The sequence below is a fragment of the Leptinotarsa decemlineata genome, unplaced genomic scaffold (assembly GCF_025532065.1).
Source record: "Leptinotarsa decemlineata unplaced genomic scaffold, Ldec_3_MD MMD2_tig00026345_RagTag_RagTag, whole genome shotgun sequence".
NCBI classification, from domain to species: domain Eukaryota; kingdom Metazoa; phylum Arthropoda; class Insecta; order Coleoptera; family Chrysomelidae; genus Leptinotarsa; species Leptinotarsa decemlineata.
In genome coordinates, this window is record NW_027412696.1 from 2,402,686 (window position 1) to 2,423,150 (window position 20,465).

Genomic DNA, 20,465 nt, shown 5'->3' on the forward strand with positions numbered 1-20,465 from the left:
GCTCGTGAGTTATAAGAGGATCGATAGTCTCTTCAAGCATTCCAAGGTACAGATTGCCAGTTGATTTTTTTTCCAGAAATAATGGACTAATAATGGCATTTCCAAAAATACCTGCCCAACCATTAACTTTTTGTGGTTGTTGTGTATGCCCTTTCCAAAAATGATGTGGATTATCGTCTTTCCAATAGCGACGATTTTGTCTATTAATATTGCTATTCAGTCTTGCGTGATATACCCATCTGTTCTGATACTGATCGTAAGGGCTCATGGGCTCTGCAGCAAATGCTCCCAAAACTTCAATTTGAGGTGCTTTATTCAAAACTCCGGAGTTATTTTTCCTTGTAACTGAACTCGTTACGTGAAACTTATTCACCAAATCGAGCACATATATTTTATTTTTTTTTTCATTCATTTATTTGAAAACAGGAAATCCTAATATAAATACGAGTCCAAAAAGGTAAAAATGGTATATAAAAAATATTAAAATGGTATATAAAAAATATTAAAATTGTATAAAAATTCTTCTAACAATAAAATACGTTCAAATAATATATGAATACAAGAAACTTAAAAGCTAGAAATAGAAATGTGTTCCTGAGAATATTGTCCCATAACACAGAACAAATCAGGAATATTCAGAATAGTTAGTTCCATATTACAATTATACTAGGGCATAAACACAATTATTCGAGTCGTTAGGTAATGAAATATTCAACATATCACAATGTAACACGATGTAACACAATGTATACAGAACACATAAAAGCTTGAACCAATAAAACAATTCGATGGTGTGAAACATAAGTATTAAAAAATTCCAAAAATTCATAGAGTACGTGATGTAATATATATTTTCAACTGAGCCTGAATGAATATAAAGTAACAGAATCTTCAATGTGGTATGGTAATTGGTTGAAATCATTCAATCCTTTGAAAAACAACGATTTCATAGATTGCTTTGTTCTTGCCCTGGAAATGTGGAATTGATTGGTGGTTCTTGTGTTGTAGTCATGAATTTGATTATTGTACGTAATGAAGGAATCAAAATATTTTGGTAATAAATTTCTGGTTATTGTATAGATGAATATCATACTTTAGTAATACAGTCTATCTGCCACATCATATCACTTGAGGGCACTCAGCATGCATTGAATGGGAGTGTATCTATTACATTTTAAGATGATTCCTAAACCTCGATTTTGTAGTTTCTGTAACTTCTGTATATTGTTTTTATCGAAAAGATAAAGTAAAGTGCTACAATAGTCAAAATGGGGCTGTATAATGGTTCTGTATATTGATATTTTTGAAACTTCCGATGAAATCCTGGAGAAAAAAAATAGTTTTTTTGATATCTTTTTACAAATATAGTCACAGTATGCATTGAGTGTTGGGGATTCATCCAACACGAAACCTAAATACTTGAATTCTGACACCCATTCAATTTTGTCTCCCTCCACTTCGAGTTGAAGTTTTTCATAGTCAATTGATTTCAGTTTATGTTTCTTACTAATTATCATTAATTTGGTTTCATTCGTATTAATTTTCAGTTTATTTTCGTTCAAATATATTTCAATTTTTTCAACAATCGATTCATGTGCTCCACTGTTTCTACAGCGTCATGTCCATAGCATGCAAGTAACGTGTCATCTGCAAATAAATTCAAAAAATCATAACCTTGTATATAATTTACATCATTCAGGTAAATTATAAACAGCAGTGGTCCCAGGACACTCCCTTGAGGTATGCCTATATTGTTTGAAATTTCATTTGAGAAAAATTTCCCCACTCTAGTTATTTGTGACCTGCCATTGAGATAATTTTCGAACCAACTTAAGGCTATTCCATCGATACCATAATATTTTAGTTAACGAAGTAATATTTGCCTATCGATAGTTTCAAGTGCCCTCTTGAAATCAAGGAACACTGGTACTATACATTCATCACTATCGATTTCATTCTTCCATTTTGAATTTTTGACTATAAAATTCAAAGGGTTTGCACTTTCAAGTTTCTGTTTTCAGTTATCACTTTGGAAAACCTGAATATTTTGTTCTGAGTGAAGCAGTTTCGTGTTACAACCCTTTAAATGATGACAAATTTAGGTACAGTAAGGTATGCTTTACAGAAAGTATTCAGAAATAACTCCTCTAATAACTATTACCTACTGTCATATAGACGGTGTCCCATAAAAGATACATAACTCTAGCTTTTTCACACTTTCTGTGACAACTTGTTTGAATGAAAATAACCCTGCTTGCTTTTTGGGTTGCATAGAATTGATAATTGTTTCTTGTTCTGTATCATAATTCCTCAGCATTCGTTTTAATAGTTCTTCTTCAGCAATTGATTTCGTTTTAGTTTATACATCATTGTAAACCAACTGGCTTCGGGCATAGAATTGTGGATTCGTATTAGCTTATCAGCATCAATTTTTGGCCATGAGAGTTGGTTATTATTTATCCATGACGACGGAACTATGGTGAACATATATACCTAAAACGTAGATGAAATGAGTCAAATCTAGCTTCAAAAAGACAAAACTATCAACTGAAAATATAGGCCTGAATTATCAAATATCTGGTTCATTATTGAAGCTAATTAAAAGATATATTCTGACATCAAAAACTTACCCGTCACTTCCTCTAAATGCACGATGAATTAAATATCAACAATATTTCATCGGCGTTCATATAGGTTATGTCTAATATTCACCATGTATTTAGCATTAGACAACGGATATTTATCATAAAAAAGGTAATATGTGATATAAGTGATTTATATTATGAAAGTTACCAAAGTGTCGTTTATTAGCAAAAATATTGCCAACTAACTTATAAACAATCACAATAGTTGTGTACCGACAGCAGAGGCACAGCGGAGCAGAAAGGCAAACAAATATTAACAGGGCCGTATTCTATGTAAAAAACATCAAAATAACGGGGTACTTGATTGTGTTTCGAAAAAATATTTCATATAGAAATGAGTTGGATTTGAGTTCAGTTTTAGCAGCTAAACCATACAAGGTGATTCACGAAATTTTATCCATTTGGGAGTATCTAGGTTTCCGATAATTTTGTGATTTGAGCGTATGCGTTCGCTTTCAAATTCGATTGTATAGGTTCGCTACCCGCTTTCTATAATTAATTCGTGACAGTGTTCATATCCATAGGTATTCGTTAGTGTAAATGCCTTTCATGTTGGGATGTTGACTGATTGACGTATGATTAATTTTTGTGGCGGGTTCGAATACTCTATTCGTAACAAATATTTTTTTATAATTTTTTGTTTAGTAAAAGAAGAGATAATGGTTAGTTTGGGCTAGTTTGGTTTTGTTTCAGGTATTTCAGAAAATCCATCAGTAGGGTGCTAATGCCGACTGAACGCCTCCCCCCACCCCTTTTGACCTTGAGACGTCACACGACCTTGAATGACGTCACCTAACCTTGAACGTCGTACACGTAGTATGAGCTTGAATGCGGTGTTTGACCTTGAGTGTGGGGTTTGACCTTGACGTTCGACACTTCGACTACCTTGAGCTTGCTCCATGGCATTGAATGTTGACCTTGAATGAAATCGTGACGTGTACAGAATATAACCTTGAACAGTGGGCGTTCGGCGTTGTCCACTCCCTTGTTGGTAATTCCTATATAAGTTCAGAATATCGTATGACGTCACCTAACCTTGAACGTCGTACACATAGTATGAGATTGAATGCGGTGTTTGACCTTGAGTGTGGGGTTTGACCTTGACGTTCGACACTTCGACTACCTTGAGCTTGCTCCATGGCATTGAATGTTGACCTTGAATGAAATCGTGACGTGTACAGAATATACAGTGGGATTAGGCGTTGCGGTGTTTGACCTTGAGTGTGGGGTTTGACATTGACGTTCGTCACTTCGACTACCTTGAGCTTGCTCCATGGCATTGAATGTTGACCTTGAATGAAATCGTGACGTGTACAGAATATAACCTTGAACAGTGGGCGTTCGGCGTTGCCCCCTCCCTTGTTGGTAATTCCTATATAAGTTCAGAATATCATGCTTCCACATTCAGTTTAGACACTCTAAAATACCCAAATAGGTAAACAGAAGTACTTGTCGAATTCCAAAGTGAAGACAACGAGTATCAACCCATCCGAGAGGGCGTTTTCGTCAGTGAGGTGAATATATATTTTATTTTAATTAACCGTAATTTCACTATATTTATGAATATGGATAATTTGAAATTTGACATTGAAAAAATTAATTTTTCTATAATTCAACAAAGTGAAGCTTTAGAGCAGAAACCTATAAACGCTCTGGTTATTGATAAAGAATATAAAATTGAAAAAATGTCAATGTATTCCACACGATATGGTAAATCAATTCAAGTAGTTTTATTGGATGAGGAAAGTGATACTCCTTTTAAAGCATGGCTTCCAAAACATGTCACAGAGCAATTACCAGAAGACTTCATTCGTGAAGTGAATTCATCCAAAGCCAAATTCACACTTACTTATATGGGTCAAAGTTCGCAGGATTATCCTGGTGCTAAAACCCGATCATTGATGAAATTCAATGTTTTAGATTGAACATTTTGAAATTATGATTTTTTTTTGTAAATAGTGAAAATATGGTAGATTAATATAAAATATGTATCAACTTGGTCACTTCATAGACATAGTCAGATTTCAAGTGAGTATTTTTTTTATATTATTTGCAAACTAATGAATGCCATTTATGAATTTCCAGAACTCACCATTCTATAAATATGTGGATGCAATATTCAGCCCAAGAGTGGCCGGAAGCAGTGGATTTGGATTCCGCCATAAGAAAAATGGCTTGGGAGATGGCTGATCTGAGTTTTGATGCTCTACATTCATCAAATTATGATTTGAGTGTATGTTACGATGCTGAAGAGGTGCGAAAACTTTTGGAGCTTAGTGAGAAGTATGAACTCGGTGTGGCATTGTGTCATAAATATTCATATGGGAGTAGAAATTTGGATGAGTTCTGTGAGTTAATAATTGAAGCAGACTTGAAACATTTTCTTCAAGACATATGCACCTACCTACCGCAAAATATCATAGAGAAATATCAATTGGAACCACAGAGTCCCAACCCGCAACTGGAAGAAGCGATAAATGATGGTGTTGTAAATATTTGAAATCTGTTGTATATGTTTGTGAATAAAATAATGTTTCAATCCATATTTGTTTGTATCTAATTGTTTGGTGAATAAAAGATATAACATAATTATTGAGTGTTTTATTATTCATCAATATCGAATATTTCATAGCATATTACATGTCAATCTTATTACAATCCAGTTTGAACAGAGCCATTAAGAGCATTATATGATAGAACAGCATCGTGGAGGATGAGTGCATATACTTTGGTGTTTGCTGGAAACTTCACCTTGCGTGTTTCGAATTCTATTTTGATGTCGACAGTGGATGACTTCATAGCTTCGGGTTGATGGGAGCAGTCGATAATGAATAGTGGGTTGTTGCGAAAGCTACCAATATCCATCATCGGTTCACTCATAGTTTTATAATAGTAGCTACGTTGGAAGTTTTCATATGCATAGTAAGCTGATGAGTCTAACTTCTTGTCGAAATCCAGATTCCAACGCTCATATGGGTATACTTCAGAGTTCAGAGATAGTCGAATATTATTAATATTCACATGTGTGAATTTCGTTACATCTTTTGACATATTTTCGGATTGGTCGGTGTTTTGAAAGCCGATGATGATATATCGTGGTCTTTCGAGGCTGCTGGTTGTCTTCACCGCCCATATATCCGAGGATGTATCACGAAGTGTGGGTAATTCATAAAGGTCCCACATACGATAAGCCACCTTCACTTTAGCATTATTACCATTTTTATTTATGCGATTCAATAGTTTCAGTTTCTGTCGATCTTCCGGCACAATGTGCCTGATTCTCCATTCTATTTTATTGATTTCCAAATCTGCATCGACTTCCCCAATGAATGAATTTTTGAATGAGCGAGCTATAATCAAAATGAGCTCCTGCTTCACATTCATTATCCCCTTATTGTAATCTTCAGCAAAACCCATGAGATACTTCAAGGGTAATTTACCACTAAATACATTGCTAACGGGATCGAATATATCTTGTTTATTCACATCGAGTCCCCATCCTATCGGTAGTAGCGAATTTGCATGCGTTTTTCCGAATGATATCATCGTTTTCATTGTGGTAGTTATGCCGGGTTTTCGAACAACAACCACTTGCTCACCACCCATTTCATAGCGAATTTCGTCAAAGAGAAAGGCGAGAGCATTATTGGATAGGTAGCACCGCTTTGTGGCATCAGATGGTGTGAACTTCCCCTCGATATAAATGTAACTATCTGCAATATCGAGTATGAGATCTTGATAATTGATTGGAATTCGTATTTCATCTGAATTTTTGTAATATGGTGAACCATACGGCTTATATGTATGCTCATGAAGGCTGATGAGGGAATGGTCGAACATGGGCTCCTCGAACACTTCCAATTTATCACTTGTGGTGATTGTCGCCATGTTATTACTATTTTTTATATCGCACCTTCAAGCCAATAGATTTGAGAAAGTTCAGGCTACTAGCACTTATTCTATATCTTGACCGTTTGGCAGATATACGTGGAATGAATCGACTGCTGGATTTTCGCTTCTTTAAATGCACATGATCATAGCCTCCACCAAATACATTATGCTGACTCAACTGCTGCCGCTGCGGCAATCGCTGACTATTGAAGCACAACCCCATTTTTAGAAACGATAATCGCAGAATTTATAGTTCCATCAATGAATATCACCTGCTCAGCGTTAGGAAGTAACAAATACTGAGTAACAATTTGATCAACTTCAGCTTTATATTGACTTTTTTCACAGATGATCATCGCTCACCATCGTTTTTGCTCGATCGTTTGAATGCTTATCGAGGGTTGTTTTTTCAAATCAGATTGCAGCGATTTGATATCCTTATCCATATGCTCATACTTTTTTACAAATTCTACTAATTTCAGTCCAAGCGTAATGAGATCTTCCCTCACTGATACGGAATATTTTTCTACTCCATCTAATTTCAAATTAATTTTGTCAATATCAGTATCTAATTCTCCTCTCATCTTTGAGATGTAAAAACCGACATATCCTCGATTAACACAATCCGTACTCTCTTCAGGCTCTGCTATATTTTTCAAACGTTTATTTTCCATATCAAAGTTTCCATCGGTTGTTAATTTGAAACCAACTCCAGGCTGCCCACGCAAAACAGTATTTGAAACTGCCTTACTTCTGCGACCAAACTTATCGATGCTTCCTTTACTCATTTTCTTTATGATACACTAATGACAGTCATCGATGTTCTGAATCAACGTATGAGGAACGATGATTGTTACTAATGACTGTTGTCGATGTTGTGAATAAATATATGAGAAATGATGATTATTATAGCTTTATCAATTCCAATTTGACTATTATTTTTTCACCATTGAAATTGATCAGATTACCATTATCATCCAATATGCGAAGAGTGATATTGTCGAGGTACTGACGACCACCAGGTCGGATTGGCATATAAATAATATTTTGTGGCTCCTTGGTGAGTTTGTAACCGGGCTCTACATCAATATCAAATTCAAAGATGCTATGGATTTCATCGCCATTCGAATATGCTCCAGCTGTGACATTACAATCCACACGAATAATCCTCACCTTATTGATATTCACGGGCAATGTTGATTCATGTATTTCACCACAATTGAAAACATTGTCATCGAACCCTAGAAGTTCAGCAATGCTGTTTTCATGTTTGAGATGAATGTAATATTTCGATCGCATTTCACATTTCAGAGTGTTGTTGTTTGCACGTAGGAGAAATACTTCGTCGATATTTTCTTCAATTCCATTTTCTAGTTGCACTTCTTTGGATTTCATGAATCTTTGAATCACCTTATTAATTTCATCAATTTCATATGCCCCAGGTGGAATTTTTATAATAGTGGGGGGTGAGATAATTGTCTTCGAATAGCCGATAACATTATTCTTAGCATCTACATTGAATATGGAATTGTAGGAGTAGAAACCATGTAATCCCAGACCATAATTACTATCGGTATCCAATTCGATGGGTGGGTAGAAGTTGGCACTCAACTCGCTAGAGAATCCCGACAATGAAAACGTGCGTGACATGACTGACGAATTTTCGATGATTCATGTCTTTTTATTGCTGACAGCAGAAATTGTGGACCAATCGTCGCTTTTTCGGTGGTCTATCCATATCATTATGTGTGACTACATTCACATCATTCACTTTACAATAACAACAAAAAATTTTTCTTGTAGGTGGACCATCATTCATATCGGAATTACTACTGCTACCGCTGGAATCATTGTAATGCTCTTGACAGTACTGATACTTCAAGACATCAATATCATTTTGTAGGTTTTGTGGTAACTTATCCCATACAGATGCAATTTCATGTGATGCACACCCAATCAACACCTCTTTCGGCATATCAGCGAGTTGTTCTTTACTCATTTTTTGTAAAGTGCGTACTCTGGAATATGCGATCAATGAATGACTCATCCTCTTGATACTCTCCCTATCCTGTACTGGTGTTAACTCCATGTCTTGTTCTGAAGAAACTTCAAACACAAATGGCCACACCATACTGTGTTGAATCGTTGTTCACGCTTATAGTTATATGTGATAGTATTGATAGGATTCGAACCCATATAAAAATAGTGAATCAGTTCTTTGGGAGGGGGTAAATCGCCAAAACTATCAAAATATTTTATCGAAGTTCCCCTTTTTCTATATGCTACCCAATGTGTCCCTTGACCATGTCGACTATCCAAATTTACTATGGCAGATTCATATCGGAGTGGTCCTGATTTTGGTAAATCGTCACGCATATATACCCCCCGAAAATATGGAATCGTCATTTTCTTAGCGTAATAGTTGAGGTCGATATTGGAGAGAGCTCTTTTAGGTAGCAAATTTATGAGTTTTTTGAATTTTGAGGTTTCAAATAGACTCCTAATCCTTTGCGGTAAGGCTTCAAGTAGATACCACTTCCTTGTTTACCTATAGCAATTGCCTCCATGTGTTTATTATGGCGATTTGTCTCACTCAACTGCTCCCTACTCGCTTTTGCTGCTTGAACTGCTTTCGTTATACCAGCAGTAGCACCGGCTAAACTACCTAGTGCTGATAAACCAGCAAAAATTGGAATGAGTGGTAGTATTCCACCAATTTAAGGAATCGGTATGATTCGCGGTGTGCGAATTTTCTTTTTCCCACCTGCAGCCCTCATATATTTGCGTGCTGCTTTGAGTGCAATTTCAGCTGCTCTTTTAGAATTTTTGACAACAAATTCACTTCCACCCGCTTTGTGTAGAACATCACGCACTTTCTGAACGATCCCAGAACCAAAAGCTATCACCTTAGAAGCTTTCAATATTTTTTTAACTTTTTTTTTCTTAATAGAACGCTTTTTCTTCGGAATGTGTGACTGCTTGGGAGATGAGTCACAACCCATACCAAATCGGCGTTTCCCTTTCATTATATTCGTAACTAGCCAAGCAGCTCCTTTTTCTCCAATAGTAGCGTCTTTTGCTTTGACACGATTCCAAGCACTTTCTGCAAGCTCCTTATCCGCTATGTGTCTAGCTGCAAGATTATCAGGGTTCTGTGAATATGCAATATCGTGTTTTTTGCATGCAAAATCCAGCTGATTGACACCCGAATCACCTCTCAACAATCTTTTCTGCAATTTGGTGCCCGGACCGCAATACTGATAGCCAGGTAAGTGTAATTCAAATGGTAGATTATTGATGAGGGAATTGATCAATCCTCTACCAGTTTTATTTGAATGCAATTCAGTAGATCTGCATCGACTCATAACCCCTATTTAAATAAAGGAATCGATGTGGAACCCTGCTTATATAGTCTCCAACTGTCATACAATGCGCATATTGAAGCAGAAGCAGCAATTTTCCATCGATAATTTCGATGAAAAAGTGGGTGGTGGATCGGGAAGCGGTGTCAAACAACGTCACGGATCTTTACTTCCACTTTCTATTCGCGGCCTGATTATTGGACCTTCTAACTGTGGCAAGACAAATGTTATGATTTCTTTGCTAACGCATCCTCTAGGATTACGATTCGCAAATGTTTATCTTTATTCAAAGTCTCTTTATCAACCTAAATACGAGTATTTACGTGAAGTATTATCTCCAATCGAAGGGTTGGGTTTTTACACTTTTGCCAATAATGCAGGTGAAATAGTAGAGCCTTCAGACGCCAAACCTGATTCGATATTCATTTTTGATGATGTTATGTGCGAGAAACAGGATGTTATACGATCATATTTCAGTATGGGTCGTCATAAAAATGTGGATTGTTTCTATTTAGCCCAAACATATTCACGAGTTCCGAAACAATTGATACGAGATAATGCAAATTTTATCGTAATGTTCAAACAAGATGATATGAATCTCAATCATATTTTTTCCGACCATGTATCACCAGATGTAACATATAAGCAATTTCAAGATATGTGTGCGAGATGTTGGGAAGATAAATATGGATTTTTAGTAATTGATAAGGATCGAGAAGTGGTAAATGGACGTTATCGAAAAGGATTCGACGCTTTCATATATCCTTGACGTTCTTGAAGAATTGAATCACTTGAGTGCTAGATAGTGGAGATAACACTTCATTATACAAATTCTTGGAGTGAATTATGGAGGGAAAAAATGATGATGAAATATGTTTAAAAAGAAAGTTAATTGAAGCAACGGATGCCGTTCGGAAGAAATTCAATTATATCAAAAGTAGTCGTCTAGGTGATCAATCAGCACTCGAGAGGATCTATGAGCCAATAATAACACCTTTGAAAGTAATATCTGCCAATACTGAAGGAGCATCTCAAATGAATCAAGTGATGCAGGAAACAAAGCCTGCTACACCATTAACAGCCAAAACTATAATTGAAAGTGAGTGGAAACCGAAATTTGAAGGGGCTTCCTCGAAGGATCTTCAAACCTCTCAATTGACAACTTTAGATTCACAATCACCTAATGTATTCGATGATGGTGATGAAGTACAAAAGCATATAAAAAAGTTACTATCAGGAAATCCCTCTTACGATACAGTCTTTGGAGTACACATGAACACTGAAACGGGAAATTCACAAATGGGAGTAGCTGATGTGGAATTTATCGATGAGAAAATTGTGTTTATGAAAAATGGTAAAACTATTGGCTCTTATCAGGGCACTCCAAAACTATATAACTTGATATTCATGAAAGTACCATCGAGAAATATCCCCTCTTCCGATATGACCACATATGGTGATATACTCAAATTAACAAAGGCTGCATATAAATACAATGAGAGAAAACAAGGTCTTCTATCGAATAATTGGAAGAAATATAGAGAAATAATCCTACCATTATTATCCAATGGAAACCCTAGTAGAGAAGGTGCTGGCATGATCAAAATACCCACCCAGAAAAAATATATCAGAAATAAGCATACAGATTATGTTTATTGGAATGAACTCGAAGAATTGATTGATCGCCTTCGACTACTTTGGAGTTCACGACTGGCTGGACATACCGGACATGATAATGAAATATTAGCCATAATTGAGGAATTACGTGAAGAAGGATTAGTCTATTGACCGCAATATCATGAACATGATATGTGAAACTGGCTCAGTCGATCACAAACGATCTAACTATGCATACCACAATTGATAAATTTGGTCGTAGAAGAGGTGGTGTTAGTAAACCAATAGTTGGAAGATCTGGTGTTGGATTCATTCTCACACCAAATGGTGATTATGATATTCAGAATAAGCGGTTTCAAAATGTTGGTGAACCTGTAGACAGTAAAGATTCTGTTACTAAAGGATATGTTGACGATCACATTAGAAAAGTCAATGAGACAACTCTGAAGTATTTCCAAGAATTCATTGCATCAACGCTACGTAACATCGGAAAACATATTGATTCAAAACATAATGAGGTGCAAATAATCATTGACAAAAATGCACTCATCACTTCTGCATTAGCTGATCAATTGAATAATGTGGAAAAGCGAACTGACGTAATAGCTAAGTTGTTGATACTTTTACTGAGCGAGTCATTGAAGTTTAATAGTCAATCGTTACACTTGCACCTGAACAGTAGAAAAGTGATTCCTCAATTTTATCATCTTGAAGAAGTCTTAGAGCAGTAATATGAGTAATGCAAAATGGCAGGTTGTGAAAGAAATACACAAGCCGGCGCGTCGAAATTTCCCCCGTCGGAAGACAATAATAAAGGGTTTTTCTGACTTGTGGCAGATGGATTTGATGGAAATGCAACCATATTCTAAAGAAAATGAGGGATGTAGATACATCCTTATAGTTATCAACTGTTATTCAAAGTTTGTATGGTCAAGGCCGTTGAAGAATAAAACTGGTGATTCAGTTACTGCAGCTATGGCAAGCGTGTTGAAAGATGCTAAATATACTCCAAAAAATTTACAATCTGATCATGGTACTGAGTTCTATAATTCGAAATTCTCATCGTTAATGAAGAAACACAACATCAATCATTACTCAACATTCAGCACAAAAAAAGCTGCAATTGCAGAACGAGTAATCAGAACATTGAAGAGTTGGCTTTATAAGGAGTTTTCACTTCAAGGTCATTACAAGTGGTTGAACATTCTTCCTAGAATTACTCGTCAGTATAACAACAAAGTTCATCGTACGATTGGTATGAAACCTGCAGATGTGAAACAGTCTACTAAATTGTCAATGTATGCCGAATCTAAGAGTTCACATGTGAAACGTAAAAAAAGTACGTTTAACATTGGGGATAGTGTTCGAATCAGCAAATATAAAAATGCATTCGATAAAGGTTATACAGCAAATTTTACAGCTGAAATATTCAAAGTTGTGAAAGTTAATAATACAGAACCTATAACTTATGCATTAGAAGATGTGAATGGGCAACCAATCAAAGGCTGTTTTTATGGGCTGGAGTTGAATAAAACGAAAGATCCCAATACGTATTTGGTGGAGCGAGTTTTAAAAAGAAAAGGACATCGCCTCTATGTAAAGTGGCTGGGGTTCTCTGAAGATCACAACTCATGGATCGATGAAAATTCTTTAGTGTAATGACATTATCATGATTGTACTCAATATTAGATAAAAAATAAAAAAATAGTGTATTAAAATTGTTTTATTTATTAAAAACTAAATAGAATAATAACCTTAGAAATGATGCAAGTAATATGTAAACTATTGGTTTTATTTTTCATAAATTCAACATATTGAAATCACTTCAAGATGTGTATGTTAGCATAAGATTTCCATGAATCCTCCGTCTCTCTATCCGCTCTTCATGGGTTAGACACCAGCATTCTCGAAAGTGGACATCTCTGTTGGGGTGAAATTGGCCGACATTCTCACACAATTGCCAATCATTTCTACAAGCACTGCATAAATTGTTCCAACAATCCACACTATATTCACCACATTGTAGACATCGCTGGACTAATGTATCGCAAGTCGCTACACAATTTATGCATATATTCCTTGAAATGCCCATATTATTACACATAATCTCTTTCGAACATTCTCTGCACTGCTGGCGGTAGTCACTTACTTCTAGAGTTGAACCATTTATCCTCTTCCGAAGTGGGTCTGGATTCCTTGCCACAACACATCTACGACACAGGCCGGTACATGGGTTGATATATGTTTCAGGCCAATACCCATGGCAGTTGTAACACACTATATGTTTGCCAATTTTGATTGGAAAGCCGCGTATTGTCGGTTTTGTATCCCACTCTTTAGGGAAAGACATATTCACTGATAGATGTACAAATATTCAATCGATGAATTTAACTACACTCTCACGCTCCCATGTTTCCCTCTTATAAACAGGTACCGTGAAGAGTGGGGGGTAGAGTGGAGGGAGCTACCACCACCACTGTCAAAAATCATATAAAAATCGGTGAGTGATTGTAAACTTCAGTCAGTATTCAAGTATCACCACAAGAATACATTAATATGTCTGCCCAGAGAGCTGCTGTGTTAGCATTATTATCTCAGAGAGATATTAATAACCATGAGCTGGTGGAAGAGTTTGAAGACGTTGGACAGATAGTGGGTGTTGACGAAGAAAATGATGGTGGAGATATGCAGTATGAGGTGAATGAGCAAGGTGCAGAAGGTGGCTTAAATATCGAAGACGATGAGGCAATTGAGCAAGGTGTTGGGGATTTAGACATTGATGATGATGATGAAGAAGGTCTTGTTGAAGAAGAAGATGAAGGTATCGCAACAGATTCGACTCACGAGACTGACGACAGCGGAGTAGTTATTGGCAATGTTGAGTGGTTGAATATCACTGAGACATTGGATGATCCGTTAGATTTGTATTGTGTAACGGATAGCCATGTCAGGATCAAAACGATTGACGGTGAAATAGAGAAGTTGTGTTGGTGTTGCTTCCGCTTTTATTCTGTGCGGAATAACAATGGAGGGTATTATGAGCACGTCGACATTCATTACACCGCCCGCTTCATGGAGATGGGGCAAACATGGTGTAAAGCATGTGATAGGCCTTTGACCAACTTTAGGAGAATAGCCGTCTGTATCATATGTAACAACACCCCACCTCTGGAGATGTAACCGTGGACCTTCGGGTCAACAAAAAAAACAGCCCTTTTCAGGGCTACATTATTTAAACAAAGAGTAGATATCTCATAATGAGATTGCAACAACACCCCATCTGCGGAGCAGTTACCGTGGACTTTCGGGTCAACAAAAATACAGCTCTTTTCAGAGCTACAAACAAAGTGTAGATATCTAATAATAAGATTGATCACTCAGTCAAAGAAATAGAATATTTTGAGTGTCACATAATCATACGAAGAGTAGTTTGTAATATATGGATATACCTCTAAAATGTACATCCATATACATATGAGGTATGCACAAATGTGTTATAGAATATGTAAGTTCTCTGAATATCTTATCTTTGTAAAATAAATCACATTGAAAAATGATTGTTTAAGCGTCCGAGTGGATTTGAATCTGTTTGATAACATACTAGCTCTCTCTTATCTGAACAATTGCAGAATTCATGTCAAGATTTGGAAATATAATTTTCATAAGACAATATTTCAAATTCGAGGGGTGTTTATTCAGAGTAGTCAATAAGAGTAATTGGTATTGTAATTCAGAATATTTATTTCAAAGGTGGAAAGGAGAGAGGGAGGTAGACACTGCCCCAACCACGCAGTGTCTCGTGTACACCAACCAAACAAAATGTGTACTCCGAGGAAGGATAAAGGATGGGTGAAATAGGGAAAAAAATAGGGAAAAAAAAGGAAAGGATTACAAGTCGTCGTCGTCGTCGCTGTCATCGGGTCGGGGGAAGTACTGCCACATCACCGAACCCTCAGAAAACGCCATTTCCTCCGCAAATGCGTCGTCGTCCCAGAGATCGTCATCATCATCATCCGAGCTGCAAGAGTCTTCGGAGTGGTCTTCGGTACTGGTCACATGCAGTACCTGGACCGAAGATGTGGAAGGGTGATGAGGCGTGGTGGTTGAATCGGCCTCCATATCTGGATTCTCCATATCGGAATCCTCCAACTGAAGATCCGGGAGTGGCGCTGTAGGTTCTTCCGCCTGGGGTCCGGTCGTGGAATCGGCTTCCTGGTATGTTGACATGCTGACGATAGCTACTCAACTGAAGATTACATTGAGGAACTTCTACATTTATACTCTTGCACAGGAGGGGGTATAGTGGGAGGCGGAGTGGGGGGGAGGTGGGGGTCGCAAAAAACGCGCCCCGGATGCAAGTGGCGGATGTTGAGCGCCCCAGGCCGCGAAGCGGCCTGCTGAGCGATCGCTTCACGATCGCGAAGCGATCGCTTCGCGATCGCCTATACAACCTTTCCCTTCGTTACTTATCCGAATATACATTGCTTGAAATTTCTTTATGATACGAATTTTTATCAACATTATTGAAATAATGTTCCAAAGATATTCAAAGATAATGATTAACTGTTTCCATTTTCTAATTAGTTCATTTTATAGCGAAACAACTAACGTTTCACCGCAAGGGTGTACCGATATAGCCCTATTTTTTTCACTACTACCAAATAGAGTGGTTAGGTTGAATGCTGCCCCACCCACGCAGCATTCCGTGTGCACCAACCAGGTACTATGTGCACTCCGAGGAAAACCTAACCTAACCTACCTGATCATCATCATCATCATCTATAATGATGATGTCAGGTTCGGGAGAATCAACCACCACGATGATATTTGGTGGAGCGATTTGATGATCTTCAAGCCACAGTTGATCCACAAGTTCTGGGCTGGCAAATTCATCATGTTCAAACTCATCTTCGTCTGAGGTTACATCTTGTTCTTCATTCAGCTCTATTGTTGTATCTGAATACCCATCGAATTCATCATCGGGAGATGTTGAATCAACTACAGCAACTTGAATGTCACCATAGGACCAATTCTCTGGTGGGGCAAAATGAGGTTCACTGGTGGAATCAGCTTCCCGAATAATTGGTGTTGCTTGATTCATGATGAACGAACAAGTTGAAGAATATTGAGAATACAATCTTATTTATATGATTTGAAGAAAGTGGGGTAGAGTAAGGGAAGGGGAATATGTGAAAAATAAAGACCCACTAGGTTATTTATTCAAGTATTGATGTGAGAATTGGGGAATAAATCCAATATAATATTCATTAGATTCATGATTTCATTTTTACACATTCACATAAATGAAATTTGTTTGAATAATGTTGAGAGAAGTAATGATGAGAGAAGTGTCAAAAGGTTTTGGAATTATACTCAGAGCATTACTAGAATCACCTTTATTTATTCTCTAGAAAAAATAACTATTTTACAATTCACACACTTTCAAATGATGGAAATTCTATACAATTATTCTATTTAACTAATTTTATTCTATATACTACATGTGACTAGAAAATGACTAGAATGAAGGAATAAATACTGCCCCAACCACGCAGTATTTTGTGTGCAACAACCAAAATAGATATGCACTCCAATATTCCTTATTTTATTTTTTCATTCATAACATTCATAACCTTAAAATTAACATGCAAGTTTTTATTATATTCCTAAAATTACAATTTTTTTATTCTAAACATACATCTAACTTAAACTAAACAAAAATATATTTACAAAAGGGGTTAGGTATTAAGGAACCCCTGGCACATGGCATCCCATTCCTGAACAAGAGGTCCATATTTTTGGATGTAAGCCAAACTCTTTCCTTGTTGCGAATCTTCTTCTTGAAGTTTCGCCCTAAGCAAAGAGAGTCGCTTCTCTAATTCCAGTTTCTGGGCCTCGATGGTGGAAATATCCGCCATCAAGGCCCTTTTTCTGGAATCAGAACCATCCACAACCTTCTTTTCCCTCAAATATCTCTTTTTCACAGACTGTGCATAGGTAATAGACTCTTTGAGTTTATTACCCTCTACCACAGTCTGTGAAAGGACATTTTCCGGGCCAACCTCTTGTTCGGAATGCTCAACACGTACCTGGGGGGTGACTGGAGGGGGTGACGCATTCCGATTGACCTGGGGGGTGGCTGGAGGGGGTGACGCATCCCGATGGACCTGGGCGACGACTTCCACCAAGTTCTGCACCTCCATCACTGGAAGGGGTGCTGTAGGCCAACCACCGTAAGGTGAGTTCTTTTCACACTTTTTGCGAAAAGCACTCAACTTACCACCCCTCCCACCTTTGGCTTTGGATGCCTTCACAGGTGCGGACTTCTTCACAGGTGCGGACTTCTTCACAGGTGCGGACTTCTTCATCTTCTTGGCCCTCTTCACCGGTTTCTCGAACTCATCCCCTGAATCGATGGGGGACAATGGTTCGATGGGCGATAAGAAGCTTTGAAGATGCGATAAATCCGCCAGAGACTCGTCCAGGTCCGGGTTGTAGACATTCAGTAAATCTTCAATTTGGGGTGCTGACGAAGAAGTTGGTCCACTGAATGTCGACAAAGTTGGTGGGGGGTCAATCTCCTCCTCCTCGGGGGTTGGTTTGAAGTCCTCGAAAAAGAACTTCAAGTCAGGAGCCGCCACTTCCTGGGTGGAAGTCATCCCCGGTGGTGGAATGGGAGCCGCCACTTCCTGGGTGGAAGTCATCCCCGGTGGTGGAATGGGAGCTGCAGCTGGTGTTGCAGCTGGTGGTTGTACCATGATGTCCTGTAGGACAACCACCCTCCTCCGCTCTACATCCTCCAACTGTCTCTCACTGAGAGTGGTAATCGGGGTCATCAGAGCATTCCTCAGAAAAGACATGATTCTAGAAAGAGAAAATGAAAATATTAGACAATATAATATAAATAGTATGGAAGTGTGTACTTACATCAAGCTGCTTGGAATTTTCAACTAAGTTGGCTGGCAGGTATCTCAGGTTGGCTGCTTCTTTCGAAGGAAGACTGCAATCGAATGATGAACTGTGGCCTCCTCCTCATGTTTTATAGCCGTATGCTCCCTACCACTTCGGGTGGGAATGGGAGTGGGGGTGGAAGTGGGGTAGGATAATTCGTTTGAAATATTCGACAAGTATGAATTTTACAATTTGTTGAACAAACCAGGTAATGAGTGAAAAAATTCAATTACTCGATTGCTCTTCCAATAAGGCAATGAGTAAATTTAATTTCTTGTCACTTATACTGTTTTCATCTTTCAGTACATTCAAAAGAATTCTTAAATTTTGTTCGGAACTTGTCTGATAGAATTCAATATCGTTGTGGCCCCAAGGTAATGTCTTGGTGGTATTAGGAATGATGAATCGCTTATCATCATTATGTGATAGCGCGACTTTATTGCACATCAACGTGTAAATATCATGTAAATCACTCCTGAATACATTCATCTTTCTAAATATTATACCGCCTGTTTCAACAATCCTAATGTAATCTTCAATTGAAATTTGATTTTTTATAACGGATTTTTTAATACCTTTTGCTTTCTTTATTTCATCAGACACACTTTGTACATGATATGCTTTCGCACCGGTGCCATGGAAACTGATGATGGGATCACTCGGAAGTTCATCCTTCATATTTCCAATCACCGATTTGCTAACTGGCACATTGAATTTATTACCCAACCTATATTTAGAAGTGTCAAATTTGTCAACATTTGCAATCATAAAATTATAAAAATTATCCGTCATTATTTTCAGTATCAAAGAATCCGTATCGGTATAGAGAAGAGAAGCTTGTGGTCCGTAATGTTTTTTGATGACATCATAGAAAAAATCATAAATGACTGTTTTCGACATATCCAATATACTGAACCCCAAATACAATGGTTTATTATAACAAACCTTAACTTTATCCATATGTATGACGACAAAGTCTTCCGAAAATATGGATAATGTTTTGAAATTGGGACGAGCTATCAAAGCATTGGCACCCATACCTCTTCTTATGGATTCCCAATGTGTGACAATTCGAATGTCTCTTCTATTGTTTACATTTTCCATCGTTTTGCCAAATATGGAATTTATATTCAATTTGAAGTAACCCTTCTCAAACTTATTGGTAGCCTTATTTCTCAAATTTGTATTTAAATCGATATATTTTTTCAGCCACGGTGACTGATTGAATCTGAGAATTCTATGAGTTTTCATCACCATCAAACCATTACGGACCGCTCGTTTCAAATTCCTATAATGAACGATATATTTCTTTTTATCATTCAAATTAGGAATAAGTTTGGGTATTTTGGACTTTGAACCAGGTGGTATAATACTTTCAACCAAAAATGGTAAATCCGAATGTAGATCGTGTAACTCGACAGGATAATGCACATCTACTTCAAGTATGTATCCTTGGGGGCTATCATCTGGAATACTATTGATATCCAACTGACATATTTCACTGGCGGTCAACCAAGTGAACCCACCAAAAGGTAATGATTGAGACATGCTATGACCATACAGATTTGTTGCATCCAAATACATTATGAAAGATGAAGGTTCTTCGGGATTATAATTTGGAAGAAACTGATTGTTTGCAATATGCTTTCTCTCCGAACACTGGCTTACACCACCACGTATACCGTTTTGGAGAAAATGCACCATATCGATATCAGTTAATAATTCCAAGTTGACACCCGTATACTTCAACATAGCATCCCAAGAAAGACCTGGAGAAGTGAAATAGTGAGCAGGATCCAATTTATATGTATCTAAACTCATATTTCTAAAATTTTCAAAAATATCGCACAACAGTAGAACATCAGATTTTAGGTATATGTCAGAATATTCACCCAAATCTTGACAATTGAATGTGTTCCATACCTGCTTTACTCTATCATAATCCTCATCAGAAACATGTTTTTCATTTAATTTATCATAAAAGTCCACCTTTGATGGT

At 37.3% G+C, this 20,465-nt stretch overlaps 2 protein-coding genes across 3 annotated transcripts in view; one reads left to right on the top strand and one right to left on the bottom strand.

Moving 5' to 3' along the window:
- LOC111505991 (CUGBP Elav-like family member 1) overlaps window positions 1-20,465 on the top strand; it is a 901,046-nt gene that overhangs the window by 9,251 nt on the left and 871,330 nt on the right. The window lies entirely within an intron of this gene.
- On the bottom strand, window positions 17,226-18,570 carry LOC141486084 (uncharacterized). Its single transcript, XM_074183795.1, has 2 exons — window positions 18,443-18,570; window positions 17,226-18,379 (listed from the first exon to the last, which is right to left on the bottom strand). Exon 2 carries the CDS (start codon window positions 18,373-18,375, stop codon window positions 17,254-17,256), a length of 1,122 nt encoding a protein of 373 aa, XP_074039896.1. The 5' UTR covers window positions 18,376-18,379; window positions 18,443-18,570; the 3' UTR covers window positions 17,226-17,253.

What these genes read in the sequence shown, in the direction of transcription:
- LOC141486084 (XM_074183795.1), bottom strand. Translation starts at nt 18,375, where the DNA reads ATGTCTTTTCTGAGGAATGCTCTGATGACCCCGATTACCACTCTCAGT.